The following is a 16,360-nucleotide window of genomic DNA, read 5'->3' on the forward strand; positions in this document are numbered from 1 at the left end:
CCGCCGCCGCCGCCTCCCTCCTTTTCCCTCTAGCTGCGTCTTTTCTGCCGGAGCCAGCAAGTGTCCGCGGAGGCGCAGGGCGACGCCAGGGGAGAGCGGCGGCGGCGGCGGCGCCCTCCTCGCGTGCCGGACCCCCGGGCGGAGGCGCGCGGCCGGGCGGACCCGCCAGCTCCCGGCCGGGGAAGAAGCCGGACGGGGCTGTTGCTGCTGCGACGGCGGCTTGTCGTCCCCCCCTTCTTCTTCCTCCTCCTCCTCCTCCTCTTCCTCCTCCCCCCCCTTCCCTCGCTGGCTGGCTGGCTGGCAGCGGCAGCGGCGGCTGCAGGAGCTTTCACCTTGCCGTTGACAAATAGGGGAAGCCGGAAAGCGCGAGCAGAAGCCAGGCGTCGACGAGGGGCGGGCGGGCGGGCGGCAAGCACCTCGCTGGCGGGCTCGGAAGGCGCAGGGGCATGTGGATGTGGGCTGCCCTCTTGCTCCACAGCGTCCTGAATGGTGAGCCTCCGGGGGGTCCGGGCGCCCCACGGGGCGGGGGGGGCTACAGGGAGGGGGCAGGGATGGATTTGGCTTCTGTGGCGAAAGCCTTTTTTGCACTTTGGGATGAAGAGAGAAATTGTTCTGCCATCATTTAAATTACCTTCCCCACACAATCTCTCTCTCTCGTCTTCAGTAAGGAACCAGGCTTCACGAGAGGGAGAAAACGGTGCCCTTTCTGGTTTCTCCTCCAACAAATGCAGGATTTCACTCCACAGGGCATAGGATGTGTGTGAAGGGCAGGTCTCCTCAGCTTCTGGCAGGCAGAGAGGGAGGACCGCTTTCCCTTCTGCCCGTGCTTTAAATTTTGAGAAGCCGCCTTACTTTTTATGCAACGCAAAACTATTAACTTAACGTTCCCCTCTTAAGAGCATTGGGAAGGGTGCTCGCAGTGTACTCATCAGTACACTCATTTATGTAAAAATATGCATTGATAAGCATTACGTCACCTGAAGAAAAGGCTGGGGACCCTTTCAATCAATTTCAAAGTTATAGAAGCGAAGTAACAATGGAAAGGTAAAAGGCAAGCTTTATATTTCTCTAAATCTGCTGTTGCTTCAGCGTCCTTTGGTGCTTTTGATCGGAATCCTTGCCTCTATTTTCGACACCTAGGGTGCTTACAGAGCTACACTGAAGGCGCAGGGTTTATTACACTGTAGATTGCATGACTTCTTAAGGGGGGGGGGAAATGGCTCACATACAAATGTAAGTGATGTTAAGGCTTCAGAGAAGGTAAAATAGAAATAATGCCATGTACAGAGCTGCTGGAAGACATTCTCTTTTTCTCAAATTCGAAAGCTGTGCTCTTCCTAAAACACATTAATATGCTGACAGTTAAAATAGAAAGATTAAGTGCACCGTTTCCAAAATAGGCAAAGCAGGCAGAATGGTATAATGTTGACAGTGAGGATGAATGGAAGAGAAAAGCGGGGCGGGTGGGTGCATGGGGGTAGGAAGAGAAGGAGAGATTTTCCTGGAAGATACAAATAATTGAAGCTCCAAGGAGAGGATGAGGAAGGAATGCTGGATGAGGTTGCCTTAAGGTCTGCATAGTTATACCCTAGGTGGAAAAATACAGTGGCAGGCAAGGTGTCTTTAATATGAACAGATGGATTGAAAATAAAATTAAAGCAATAAGGAATGTAACATAAATTATGATCAGTGACTAGAATGGTCCTAAATATTTTGGCACATGGCAGTCTACACAATGTAAAATGATTAAGGGAGAACTCTAGACATAGTCTTAACATTAAAGGCGGTTGCAACAAGTTCTGTCATCAAGGTATGTGCATATTTTGTGTGTGTTGTATTTTGTTATAGAAATAGCTTTAATTCCTGCGAGCTTTATAGGAATAGACCTTTTGGAATACAGATTTTTTTTTCCAGTCATTCAGGCGGGGGGGGGGGGATGGACCACAAAAGACTATTTCGAAATCAATATCATTACCTTTGAGCATGAGCTAGCATTTAACAAGAATTCAGTTTATTGGTTCTATAATGAGTTGCATTTTTTTGGTGGGGGGAGCTGAATTTAATGTGGATATTAGTATGTTGCTTTGTGCAACCCAGTCATGTGGATTTTCATGAAAACATTACAATAGCAACCCATAAAGAAAAAACCGTATTCTGAGATGGGGTGAGGGATATAGGACAAAATCGTTTAAAGTATCATTCCATGGCCAATTTTTTTACCTATATATCTTTACAGTTATCAGCATTTTCAATATCTGTTATTTTCAGTTGAATACAAAAAGGAAACAGGTTAGGAATTTATCTTTTCTATTTCTTAATGTGTGAGGTTCTTAAATTATATGAAAGGAAGCTATATGTATCCATATAGATGTTAATAATGGAAAAGGGAAGTGTGCATGCAGTGCAACCTATTACACATTTCTGTTTTTTTCACTGCATAGTAGTACTAGAATTTTCTTAAGCATTTTAGTTTCCTTTAAATACTGATGGAAATATGTGGATCTGTTTCCATCAGTCTACATTAGCATAAAATAAGACATAATCCAGTAACCAAAATAAATACAGTATAATTCAAACAAAATTGAATCAGGCTAATAGTGGGAGCCTATAACATAAAAATGCATCAGGAAGGTATTGTTAGGAGTGTTTCTAGAGGGAATGCAATGTTATCAAGACCTGGTATTTTCATGAGAGAAAGGGTGATTTTCCACAGTGATTAAAGGTTCGAAGAAATCAGACAGTTTGCTCTAGCTAATTCACAACATGTAAAGAGAATTTGCCTCTCTGTTCTGTATTGCAAAATTGTCCTGTTCCCATTTATTATTTTTCCCTTTTTGAAGAATTTATTTTAAAACAGTAACTTGTGTACTTTAAGGCACATGCAGAGATAACAGTATACAAATGTATTTCTGTGCCTGCTTCTGGGTACAAACAAATGTGAAATAAGTGTTGTATGAAAATCCATTTCTGGTATAATTTATACAGCATCTAAGAATTTTCATTTTAAAATTACATTGCTGTTCCCACTCCAGCATTCTTTTATAATGCAAAGCTATAGGATGCTGCTTGGGCCTAGCACAAGTAAGGCCCATTGTAACAAATGCAGTGGAACTGGCTAGACTAAAGAGGAAACATGATGAGCAAAATTGATACAATGAAATATAAAACAGTTCTCCTGGAAGAAAAGTCTTGCTAATTATTCTCTCTAGTTGATGCTAATAAAAATCATGCAGCTATAGATCTTTCTAAGTGGCCTCAACAGCTTTTTGATTTTTCCCTGCTATTTTAAGACATTCCAGAAACAAGGCTATTTAACAGAGAAAATATTTGTTATTGCAATTTATTATTGAACCATTGGATCATATGGATGAAAAATGCTAATTTAAAAATTCACCTGGAAACATTTACAGTTTGTTTGCTTGCATGTTTGGAATTTAAGCTTTAAAACATCATAGGTTTCTTTTCAGTACTGCAAGCATTTATATTTTTTGTGGTAAAGTGGCAACATTTTTCTAGGCAACATACATTTGGTGTGTGATTTAATGTCTTGTCTTCTGACATGCATGTGCCTAAGATTCATTGATGCTTGCTTCTTTTAAAAAAAATCAATGGAGAAACTAGGCTGCAACCAATAAAGGTAATGCTATAAATAGACAGCCATTAAAAAGACTACACTTGGTATTTGAAATGCATGGATCTCTATATGCACTTGCCCATCTTTTGCAGACTGTAGCGCTTTTATTTCACTAATATACTGTACTAGAATACTGGACTCATGGGGGAAAACCTAAACTGGAAAACAAATACAGTACAATAAATTTAATAAATGTAATGAGGACACACCTGTGCTGCAGTCCAGGAGATCATGCACGAGGCTGCTGGGGCTACATGCGGACATAGCATTCTTTCTGAATAGAAAGATCTGCTGTTTCATGGGGAAGAGGTAACAGCATGGGTATCAGAGGAAGGGGAATAATACTGAATTTTGCTATCCCTTTCTCTGGCCAAAGGAGCTGATGGACATATTTTTACATTTTTAAAAGGGCCATCCATATATATGTAAACTGTGCTGCTCAATCTAGGTGGGGCAAAGGAAATGTTACACCTAGGTTTGATATATGCACCCAATCCCCCATCCCCCATCATGTGAAAAGATGGGGGTTCCGCTGGCTGAACCAAGGTTTAGAAGCAGGAAGCTAAACTGATGGAGGAAACATTTTAAATTACCCAGGTCTCTCAAAATTTCACTGAAATAATTTGAGTAGCATGTGCACCTCATCCCCCACCCCACCATTTATTTCTTAATAGCAAGGGTCTGAATCAGGGGTTTGGAATAAGTCCATTAATTTGAACAGCCATTTCATAATGCTAGGATAAAATACTGTCGTCATTGCCATGGCTGAAGGAAAGGCAGTTCCTCCAATCCGTATTGACCTGTCCTAATTGAAGCTGCACGTTTTTCTGGCTAATAATAGACAGACGTGACATTTGCATTAATTAGGAAGGCAGATGCATTTCAAACAAATTATTCTTCATTGTGTTGAGTGGTGGTCTAACAATGGGCCACTTTAATGTTTAGAGGGAGGACCTTTTTGATGGTTTTCACCAGATTCATAATGAGATCCTGTGCCATTGTGCTGTTTGCTTGCCAGTCGGTGTTGTAGGACACTAGTGGGCAGCAAATCACACAAGACTGGCAACATTTCAGAGCAGCAGGAGGAATTGAGAACACCTCCGCAAGGGATGGAATATGCAGTGTTATTTTCGGATCTCCTCTTTACTTTGTGATTTTGCATATCACTTCTCTAGTGCATCATTCCACTTTCTTTTCCCTTTTTTTTTCCTCCAGCGAATCTATGTGTGAATAGCAGCATTTAAGAGGAGGGGAGGGGGAAGAGGGAAGGCCATTGAGAAGGTATTTGTGTCAGACAGGAAAATATGCATTGCTGCAAATGGCAGTGATGACCCACCGAAGTGAAGGACAGAAGAACTGGTGAGCAGGAAAGCTTTAGAAGTCCACAAGTGTCTCCTGTCTTCATGATTTGTCCTTGGTTAATTCAGAGTGAGATCCTTCCGTACTGATGTTTGCATGAGAGAAAGAAGTTGTAGGGAATCCATAAATGACAATCCAGAGAATATTAATGGAAAAACCAACTTGAAAAAAGAACCAGTACAGTATGATTAAGGGAAGTGCTATTACTGCAATTTTATGTGAGGTATATTAGGTATATTTTTGGCGACGTGAGTGAATAAGGTAATTATTTAGACCACTCTGCCCTTGCAGCACTCATCTTACTGATGTACTGCAGAGGGGAATGGAGACTGCATCATGACAGTTTACCAAATGGACCAAGTCAGTGGCATTATATTATAGCCCAGAAAAGGTATATTTTATTGTATGTGCATTATTTGAAAAGTCAGTGAACATGGCAAGGATATTTGTGCTTCTGGTTAACAAATGCACCTGAAACCTATTGGATTTAATTCCAAATAAATATATTTAAGACTGAGGCATTCCACCCAACTCACAACCAGGGCAAAATGATTTGGAAATATTTTTCAAGTTACTAGGTCATAATGGTTGTTGTTGGTTTTTCGGGCTCTTTGGCCATGTTCTGAAGGTTGTTCTTCCTGACGTTTCGCCAGTCTCTGTGGCCGTGAAAGCCTTTGCGAATATACTAGGTCATAGCTTAGGTCAAGTTATAGCATGAGCTCTTAGTTACAGGTTTCTAGTTCAATGTTCAGCTCAGCCACAAACTTGCGAGTTTACATTAGAAATGTTACCAGAATCCATGCAGTGTGTACTAAAGCATTTAGAACCAAATACTATACCATATGGGCTAATGGTAAGAGTTGCTTACCATTAAAAAAATTGAAACCTCTTGATTTAATTTGCATTTCAGTACAGTAAATTTTGTTTTAAAGAATGCACACATGTATTGTGCCAGTAGCCTTTATGTGGATAGCTCAGCGGTTTAGGTCTCTGGCTGCAGAGCCAGATGTTGGGAGTTCAATTCCCCACTGTGACTCCTTGACAGGGGCTGAGCCTGATGATCCATAGGGTCCCTTCCAGCAATGCAGTTCCAGAATTATAGATTATACATTACAGATTATATGAGTAATGCAGTATATGATAGGCTGCTTTTGAAGATATGACAGTGTAGTTACCCACAAAGGTGTGCCAAGTGCCTACCAGGGAAAGAGCCTACTCAGCAGTGTTTTCTTTGAGTACATCCCCCAAGATCCTCATTAGTAGTATTTAAGCATCAGGCATCAATCTTCCTACTCCAGCAGGCATTCATTCTTTGCCTGTATTGCTGATAGTACTCTTTTATTTTATTGCTGGCTTCTGACATCATTCTAATATGTGTAACCTCAGTGCCTGCCTGTGCTAATTTGCTACCCCCCCCCCCTCAGAGTTACTAGAATTCCTGGTTGCTACCAGGACTACAAGTCCACATTGTTTCCCCCAGGGAAAACTATTTTGAGGGTGAGGGAGTCCAACAGGGCTGGAGGCCACAAAAACAACCTTTAGGCCCACTTTACCTATTCTTGTACAGTTCATCAGTGCATTGGTTGCTACTATGCTTCTAGATCTAATTCAAAGTATCAGTACTAAGTTCAAAGCCTGCACATTTTGGGGCCAAGTTATTCAAAGAACCTTCTGGATCCACGTGAGTTTGCCTCATCTTTAAGATGGTTGTAGTTTTGTGGAAATTCTGCTCTCAGCACTGCTGTTAAGGAATCATTTGTTTGTTGGAGGAAAGACTAAAGCTTTCTCAGTTGTGATCTTTTCGTGTGGACTCCTGGCCCATAGGAAGTTTGTTTGGCTCACCAGCTGTCTATTTTGAACAGTTTATCAAGCCCTGGTTGTTTACATCTGCTTTTCATTAATAGTGATGTTAGTCTCTGTGCACTTAAGTTGTGGCCATTTCACTTTAGTTCGCCTTGAAAGATTGTATTAACATTACTTCAGTAATTAAGCACTAAAAATAAGCTTTAAAAAGCATTTTGTCCAATATGTGAGAGAAAGCTACTGCCTCTTTATAGGAGATGTCTGCAATTTCAGAATAAAATCCAGTAGTAAGTCACAACTGGAGTAGGACCATTGAATCAGTGGGAATTTGCTGAGTCACACTTATTCAAATTCCATTGATTCGATGGGTGTACTCTGGTTGTGACTAGACATGGTGATGAAAAAAAGTGAATTGCAATATTCATGAAATATCACTGATTCATGGCATATTCATCCCTTCATATTTGTCAGGTCCAGAGACCCTGACAAATAATGAAAGGATGACTATTTTCCCATTTTTATTCATCCCTCCATGCAGGCTAGCTGTGGGAAGGGAAGCCCTGGTTTCCCTTCCTGCTGCCTGCTTGTCAGTGGCCCACTAATCTGCTGTCTGGTGGGCCCCTGTGTTTTAATGACAGATCAACAAATATTTATTGATTCATCACTAAAATTTGGTGCTTTGTTGATTCATCCATTTGTCAGCTTTGACGTATGACAAATTGCAACGAATTACCATCTTTTCCAGTTTGTCCCCATCTCTAGTTGTGACTTACTACTAGATTTCATACATTGAATGCATATAGAAGTTTTTTTAAATGGGATAATTGGATAATTTTAATAAACAAACAAATTCTACCTAATTAAAACTGACTGATCTACATCTCTGTCATTGACAAATCATTCTTTCAAGTCAAACTCACAAAGCTATACAGTCTCATACAAATGCCAACCATCCCAAAATTCCTCAAGAGCTTATATGCATATAGTAGTGGCTTTTCCTTGGGCTTTTCCCTAGGCACGAATTTTAGGGAAGTGATTGTGGTGGTGGGTGTCTTTCTCTGCCCCAATGCTTTTTTTAAAAAAAATCTGAATGTACACAGATAGACAAGCTGTGTTGTAGTGAGTATGCTATGCTCGCATTGTAATATACCATTATGCAGTCCTACACCCAAATACTCTATCAAACACTGTTGAGTACCATGCTATGCTTGTGTTTCCCCTGGTGTGATGTATGAATCTAATTATTTTCATGTTTATTCCAGAAGCTGGACAAGTTTTTTTAGGACTACAATTCCCAGAATTCCCCAGTCACTTGCTGTATCAATATAAAGCCACATTAGAGGCAGGAGCATGATTGTTCATTGCAACTGGCTTCGTTTGCTGAACTGATTGCTTGGATGTGCATAACAAGTTAGAAGGAAAACAGTGAAGGAGCAGGGAATGTTCCCTTGTTTTAACCCTGTCTCTAATACACTGCTTCCAAATTTGGTGTGGTAGCAAAAGTAGGAAGTTGGTGGCTATGTGGCCTTATGGGTAAAAGAGCTGGGGCTGCTGGAAGGGTAACTCAGGCAAACTCTAATGATATATGGACTTTAGTCTCTAGGATCAGCACAGTCTTATTGACCATAAGGAAGAACGTGTTCCTTAATTGCATCCTGAGATTCGTGAGGAATGAGGTTCTTCTTATACCTGGTTGCTGTGGCATTTTCTACTTCCCCTTTCAAGCTGAGATTTCTATGTGAGCAGCTAGGCCAGTGGTTCTTAATCTTTGTTACTGGGTTGTTTTTGAACTGCAACTCCCAGAAACCCCAGCCAGCACAGTTGGTGGTGAAGGCTTCTGGGAGTTGCAGTCCAAAACTCCTGAGTAACCCAAGGTTAAGAACCAGTGAGCTAGACCTTGGGATGAAACATTCCTAGAATATACATTGGGGGCGGGGGGAGCACCTGGCCCAGGCATGGTTTTTAAGGCCTTTCTTCCTATATCACAGAACAACCTTGCCATTTTAAATGACTAGGTGATCTTTGAGGTCTCTTACAAGGCTCTCTGATATGCATGTCACAAAAATCAAAATGCAATTATTTGTACTAATGCATATACTGTATTGCACTGTCATTTAATACCATAACACAGCAAAGTTTGGTTACTGGTTTTTAGATAACACTTCAAAGTACTGTGTGTGTATGTATGTATGTATACATACATACATACACACACAGTACTTTGAAGTGTTATCTAAAAACCAGTAACCAAACTTTGCTGTGTTATGGTATTAAATGACAGTGCAATACAGTATATGTATATATAGCATTTATTTTTATTTGTACTGTATGTATACCTGAATAGGATCTTGAATAAAAGATTATATGGACTGGTCCTGTTCAACATGGCATAGTCCACTTTTGTTCTGAGCAGGAGGGGTAAGTTACCTGATCCCATTTTTTTTCCTTTTTGCAATGGGGGCTATTTGCACTGTGTCTGGACAATGCCTTTTTGTCTGTACAAGGATATGAGCTTGCAGAACTGGGTTCATTGTAAGTTGGTGGGATTTATTTTTCCAATTGGGAGACTGATGTTTACATGGACATCACAGAAGAACTGAATAAGCATTGTGGAAGAACTGAATCACCAATGTGGACAGTGTAATCCTATAGTTTTGGTATGCTGGTGGACCATTTATGCTACCTCATGGTTGGCCTAATTAGCTGGTCTCCTGTAGTGACCCACCACAAAAACTGTGGAATATATTCACAACACAGAAAACATAGAACAGAACAATAAGGACCATATGTCCCTAGCACTCACTGCAACAGCAGCAGGATCCACCCATTGCATGCCAACATAGCTCTATGTCAGTCAGCTGTGGAAGGGATCAATCTTTATGGTGAAAGGGAGGTAACTTAATGAAGTGCCCCTGTCTTGTACAACCTGCCAGGTGTAACAATATTGTAATTTTTGGCATAGACAGCAAGAATCCAGCAGCTGGAAGTCCAGTAGTCCCTTGGCATTCAGGTTAAAATCATCTTCCATGCAATGGTTCATAAATACTCTTTTGATTGCATCATATAAAAGGAGGGAGGGGCAATGTAGCTCATTTTGAGAGCAGAGCTTAATATACAGGCACTTCCAGGAGAAGTGTTCAAAACCCACTGGGTGTAGGAGTAAAAGAACCTACAAGGTATACAAGGGGAAACCAACAACTGCCCTTTCAAAGGAGCAGGGTAGCCACCAAATAAGAGGACATGTGCAGATACCTTTTTAGAAGAAAATGAGCAGAATTATAATACGTATCATTAAAAAAGCAACACGCTTTTCTCTTAATTCATTGTGTAGCTATAGGTTTTGGAAGTGGGTGTCTATATCAATTTGAGCCCTATCACAGGAGAATGGTAACAACAAGGCCCTGCTTATTTCTTGCATGTCTGGCCAGCTGCAGTCATATCAGAATCAAAAGAGTTGAACTTCTCTGGGGTCAGGTTCATATTACTTATCCCTGTCTCTGAGCAGATGCCCACCTGGCTGCAGTAGCAAACTGGAAATGAGAAATTTCATGGGGCATTTCTCCTTTCATAGGGGCTAGCTAATGGCTATGACCATATATATCTGGATTGCATTGGGTCAAGAAGGAGAGTTGTGAATGCAAGTAGTTGCAGGCAGAAAAGGTGGGAAAGGCAGTGAGGGCTACCCCTTCATAAATCAGCCATATAAAGCGTGTAAGCCAATTGAGAGGAGTGTACAGCTGGTGAACAGCTTGTCCTTTGCATGAGCCACAGCGTCTTGGGTCATATCCTCTCCTGACAACTTATCACTGTAAGAAATGGAAACCATAAGCGTATGGATACAGATGAGATCAGACTGCAACTCCCATCATCTCTCACTATGGGTTATGGATCTGCTGGTATCTGTAGCCCAATATCTGGACAGCCATTTGTTCCTCATCCCAGCCTAGCAGATGTCAGATGGAATCACAGAGGATAGGATCTACATGTCTTCCTATGAGTGCAGAAACCTGTTTCTAGTATCGCAATGCTTAATTTCTTGTCGAAGTAGCTTATGTATGAGAAAAAAAAAAACTTACATCTAAATAGCAAATGTGTTTTGCAGCCAGAGGATTGCACACAAATTAGTGGGTAAGGAGGACTGTACATGTTTGTGTGGGGCTTTCCCGTCTCTGAGGTTAGAAAGCTACTTTAAAAACAGAAAATAGTTACAACTATAGCACCAAGGTCACCAAAATTAGTTAGCTAATGCTTTACAATCCCTGTGACTTGTGGACTGAACTGGGAAGCTCTTCCTCTTGGGATGGTGAGGAAAAGTATCACCTTCTTTGGGCCACAAGCTACTCAGGGTTACATTTTTAAAAAATAACAATTTTTCATTACTCAATAATAACTTACACTTTAATTTCTTTTTAAACTATCAGAATGTTGCAAGCCAACAGTCTGCTGTATAAAAAACATTTAAATAGTAAAAGCCATTATTTTTTTCTAGTAAAAATGGAAGGCCCAACTAGATGGGAATTGAAACAATCTGGGTTTTGCTTAAAAGGCTTTTCAGTGCGATTTATTTTGTCTCGCATTTCAGCAATCCTTCCATTCACATGGGAGAAATTTCTTCTCTTGTCCAAACAGCACTTCAGATTACAGTATTCCAATTTTTCTCCCTTCCAATTATTGACTCCCTCTTGCCCACCCTTTCACCGCCCTTTTGTTGTTGATGCCATTCTCTGGGCCATGGCAACTTCCCTTTTTTGTTTTGTTTTTTTGTTTTATTATTTTAGCAAGTGGCACAGCTCTATAGCAATACATCAGTCTAGCATGGATACTCACTTATATCTGAAATAGCACTACATCACTTTGAATTTTTTTTTAATTGTGGGAAGAGGAAAATAGAGGAGAGGGTTTCTTCACTGTCCTTTCTACTGTCATAACTCACTGTATATAATATAGGGTTGTCATTGAACAGAAATGCCAACCATAGCTCTATTTGGGAGCAAATTAAGCAACTACACAGACTGCAGAATTCAATAATCAGGAGTGCTTCCAATCGCACCAAATAACCTGCAGCCCTAGTACTATGTCAGAAGGGAGTGGAACAGCTTGCAAAAGGAGTGAGATGGATTGCTCTTACTTAAGCACGTGGTCACTGAAAATAGGTGAAGCAAGTTGCACTGAAAGTGAACCAAATAATGGGCTATATGCTTGCCTGATTGCCCTTGAGCTGCAAAACAAGTTAAATTATGTTGCAATCATAATGCATGTTATGATCATCACTTAATTTTAGTTATGTTAGTTATTCTTGTTTGTTATTAACCAATTACTTCCAAGCTCCCTCCCCGCTTACCCCTATCTCGTAGTTCTCAGATCACAGCCAGCAAGATTAATGAGTCTTGCCCATCTCTCTACTTAAGCTAGATTTACTTGGAAGGCAGTGAGGAAGAGTGAGCCAGCAGTCCTATTTATAGAAAGTCATTTTAAAATACACAGGCTTTGTGGAGAGTCACCTCTGTACGAAGCGACTGCTCCCTTGTGCTCTTCTATAATTTGGAGTGGGCAGAGAAGAAACTGGAGAACTGGGCAGACTGGAATGAATTGGTAATGGGATAATCAACAGAATTTTGGGCAGAGCACCAGTAGGCATTTGCCTTGGGAAGTGATATCCACAGTGCATGGCTAAAAATTTCCAGCATAAAAGCCGAAGAAAACAAATGGACACCAGGCTAGGTGGATGAAATAGCACTCCGGGCATCTGAACCATATACTGCATCATTCTCAAATGAAGATAGAACACATGGTCATTAATCTAATGATGCCAGCTGTAGAAACAGCAACAAAATTACCTATATTGTATGCAATCTGTTTAAAGCAACTTATTGCAAAGGGAAGATGTAGCTGTTTGGCTCCAGGGTGGATTGTTCCCTACACTGCATTTGACTGTATTTCCATCCTGTATGGCTACTCTTTGCTATTCTGTCAAGGAGATTTTTTAGAAATTAAAATTCTGTAACCAGAAGTTTGAGAATTCGGCTGTTGAAACCGTTGTAGAGAAATTTAGAATCAATTTCAGTTGCAATCTTCTGCAATTCTGGGACTTAATTCTGTGTGGACCTATTTATGTGGTTTTTGCTAACAACTTCATTAGTGTTGAAAAGCAATTGACACCATTGGCTCAAGAGTTTAACGTAAGTGACAGCTTTCATACATACAGTAGTTACTAAACCAAACTGGTGCGCAGGCGCAAACGGTGGCACAACACTCTCATGGGTGCATGCATGCTCGCATGCATGTGCAAACAGCACAGTGCTTGTCTGGGCGCTTGTGCACTCCTGCGCATTAATTAATTCTTCATTCCTGGATACCATTTTGTATATTGACTTGAAAGTTCAAAAACAGATCCTTTTCTTCAAAAGGTTTATTTAGCAAGAAAGCAATTAAGTAAATAAGAGTAAAAATATATAAAACATGCTTGAAATATACATAAAACGACATGAGTATATATTGCAAAAATCACAGTCCTCTGATAGCAGAACTTTCTAATTCATATATGTAGATAGTATGTCTTCTATATGAAAAATAGCATTGGTTCTGATAAAGTATGAGCTTCTGTTTAAGCAGCATAAAACTTAAATTTAATAATTCAAAGGATACAAGAAAAAAATATTTCCCTTTAGTCAAAGGCAATTTTCTTAGCAAAAAGCTATCAATTAGATACAATTCTCAGCGTCACTTAAAATATCTGCATATTATTTATAATAACAAATTAAACATAGCATAAGCATAGTAAATAATTTACATCGCATTAGATAACTCTCACCCAATTTCCAGCAGAAATTTCTCCTCTATTTGCAAAAAACAGGTATTTGTATCCTTTGGGAGATGTTCCATAAACATGATAGAAAGTTATGTTTAAACATCTTTTGATGTTTTGGCTTAGTCAAAACACTGTGATGTAGAACTTCAGCTCTCTCATGGACAAGTGGTGTCCTTGGTTAGCTATCTGCTAGGGTACCAGTTAGCTGTGGTGTGGCTCAGCTAGGCCAGCTGAGTTGTAAGATAACTTCCACCTTTGGAGTAACTTCCTTAACACCATATTTGGACAATACAATACATTTTGAATGTCAATGTTCAGCTTTTTACACTTTCTATATTCCCCATTTAGACCCACTGAATTTTTTCCTGCCATATGTTATTTTCCAAAACCAATAATTGACACTAGTAAGGCCTGCCAAGATTTTGGACTAACAATCAGCCTGAAGAAAACACAAGTCATGGGCAGGGCGTGGACTCACCTCCCTCTATTACCATCTCTACCCAAGAATTGGAGGTTGTTCATGATTTCATGTACCTTGGCTCAATGATCTTTGACACCCTCTCTCTAGATGTCGAGCTGGATAAACGCATTGGCAAAGCAGCTACCATGTTCTCTAGACTCACAAAGAGAGTATAGCTTGATAAGAAGCTGACGGCATATATCCAGGTCTGTAGAGCCTGTGTCCTGAGTACATTCCTGTACTGCAGTGAGTCCTGGACCCTTTGTGCATGACAGGAGAGGAAGTTGAACACATTCCATATGCATTGTCTCAATGCATTTTTGGTATCTCCTAGCAGGACAAAGTTCCAAATACGGTGGTGCCTTGCTTTACGATTGCCCTGCATTATGATGAAATCGCATTACGATGATCTTTTTGCGATCGCAATTCTGAATGAGGTTTTTTTTCGCTTTGCAATGATCGGTTCCCTGCTTTGGAAAACGACGATTTTCCTCCAGCTGATCGGCGGTTTCAAAATGGCCACCGGGTAAATAAAATGGCTCCCCGCTGTGTTCTGGGATGGATTCCTCGCAAGACAGCCACCAAAAATGGTCACCCTATGGAGGATCTTCGCTGGACAGTGAGTTTCCAGCCCATTGGAACACATTGAAGAGGTTTCAATGCGTTTCAATTGACTTTTTATTTTCGCATTACGACGTTTTCGTTCTACAGTGATTTCGCTGGAACGAATTGACGTCGTAATGTGAGGCACCGCTGTAGTGTAGTCCTGGAATGAGCTGAAAAATTTTAGCATGTATACATTACTGAAACAGCGACCTCTACATTGGCTCAGGCATGTTGTGAAAATGGCTGACAGTCGGATTCCAAAAGATCTCCTGTATGGAGTATTAGTGCAGGGAAAGCACCCCAGAGGGAGACCACAGTTGTGATACAAGGATATCTGCAAGCGGGATCTGAAGGCCTTAGGATTGGACCTCAACAAATGGGAAACCTTAAAATCTTAGTATTCAGCCTGGAGGTAGACGGTGCAGCATGGCCTCTCCTAATTTGGAACGACACTTGTTCAGCAGGCCGAGACAAAGAGGCAGCCCCAAAGCCAGCAAAATCAGGGAGCTGGACAGATTGTATTTGTCTTCAGTGTAGAAGGGTTTGTCACTCTCGTATTGGCCTTCTCAGCCACACTAGATGCTGTTCCAAGACCTTTATTCAGAACATGTTACCATAGTCTCTCGAGACTGAAGGATGCCTACATGAATTGACACTATGAAAGCATGGACATATATTAAGGTGAAGGTTTCAATGAATGGAACAGGATTTCCTTCTGAATGAACAGATATATCAACAGGTTGTAAACACACTTGCATACTCACAAGGAAATAGGAACATAAAAAGCTGCCTTGTAGTGATCAAAGCATTGGCTTCTCTAACTGCCATTTCTGACAGGCAGTAGCTCTAATATTAAATATAGGTAGTGTTGTCCAAATACATCTCTTTCATAAAATACCGTACATTATCTCCTATATGAGCACTGTATATCTACAATATTCTCCTAGATCTAATGATTTCTGTGGTAGTTGTGCATCAGCAGTATTTGGTAGCTCATATGTGTTACACAGTAATACTGAAGTTAGCAGCACAGGATTATGTTCCAGTGATTTCAATAGGATTGAAGTATGCATCATTGGGCACATGATACTAGCAATTAGTTTAAAATGTAGTTGATGTATTTAAACATCTGTGAATTTGAAGTAGACAACAAATAATGTACTATTTCAGAAATTGTTTGGAACAGCATGCAGTTCTGTATATATCTTTTATGTATTAACCTTTCTACATAGATTGCAGTCTTACATATTTTTGACTAGGTGTAGTCCTGCAGTACTATATGTATTTTGTCTTCTTGAACTTGGTGTAGCTTGCATTTGTGGATGTAATTTAAGTTAGTATTTAAGACATCATGGTAAAATTATTGTTTGTTTTTATATAATTTTTTACAGTGAGACAGCTATTAAAAGTTTAGCAAACACAGATATCTTGGGCTGATTGTTAAAAAAGCATCAGGATACGTTCAGATGCCTTTTGCTTGGGAAGAGTTCCATAGTCTTTGCCCCATGCTCTGCTTGGTAGTCCCATCTCTTTCCCCTGTACACAATTTACTCTTCTGATACATTACTCAGTAAAATAGTTTGATGCCTAGTGCTTTGGACATTTCATGCAATTTTTTGATACCCAATTGATTACTAACCCAGGGTCAAATCCTTATAATATCAGAGTAAATCCAGTATTTACTGAACTC

At 40.4% G+C, this 16,360-nt stretch overlaps 1 protein-coding gene across 6 annotated transcripts in view; it reads left to right on the plus strand.

Moving 5' to 3' along the window:
- Positions 1-359: 359 nt before the first annotated feature.
- DSCAM (DS cell adhesion molecule) overlaps positions 360-16,360 on the plus strand; it is a 427,910-nt gene continuing 411,909 nt past the window's right edge. For all 6 annotated transcript variants that reach the window (XR_013543612.1, XR_013543613.1, XR_013543614.1 and 3 more), the window contains exon 1: positions 360-489. Coding sequence is in view for 3 of the 6 variants with exons in the window: in XM_072994153.2 (XP_072850254.1) it covers positions 447-489 (43 nt within the window). In the remaining 3 variants the exon portion in view is untranslated. The remainder of the gene's footprint in view (positions 490-16,360) is intronic.

Source organism: Pogona vitticeps, chromosome 3 (genome assembly GCF_051106095.1).
Source record: "Pogona vitticeps strain Pit_001003342236 chromosome 3, PviZW2.1, whole genome shotgun sequence".
In the NCBI taxonomy this organism is placed as follows: Eukaryota; Metazoa; Chordata; class Lepidosauria; order Squamata; family Agamidae; genus Pogona; species Pogona vitticeps.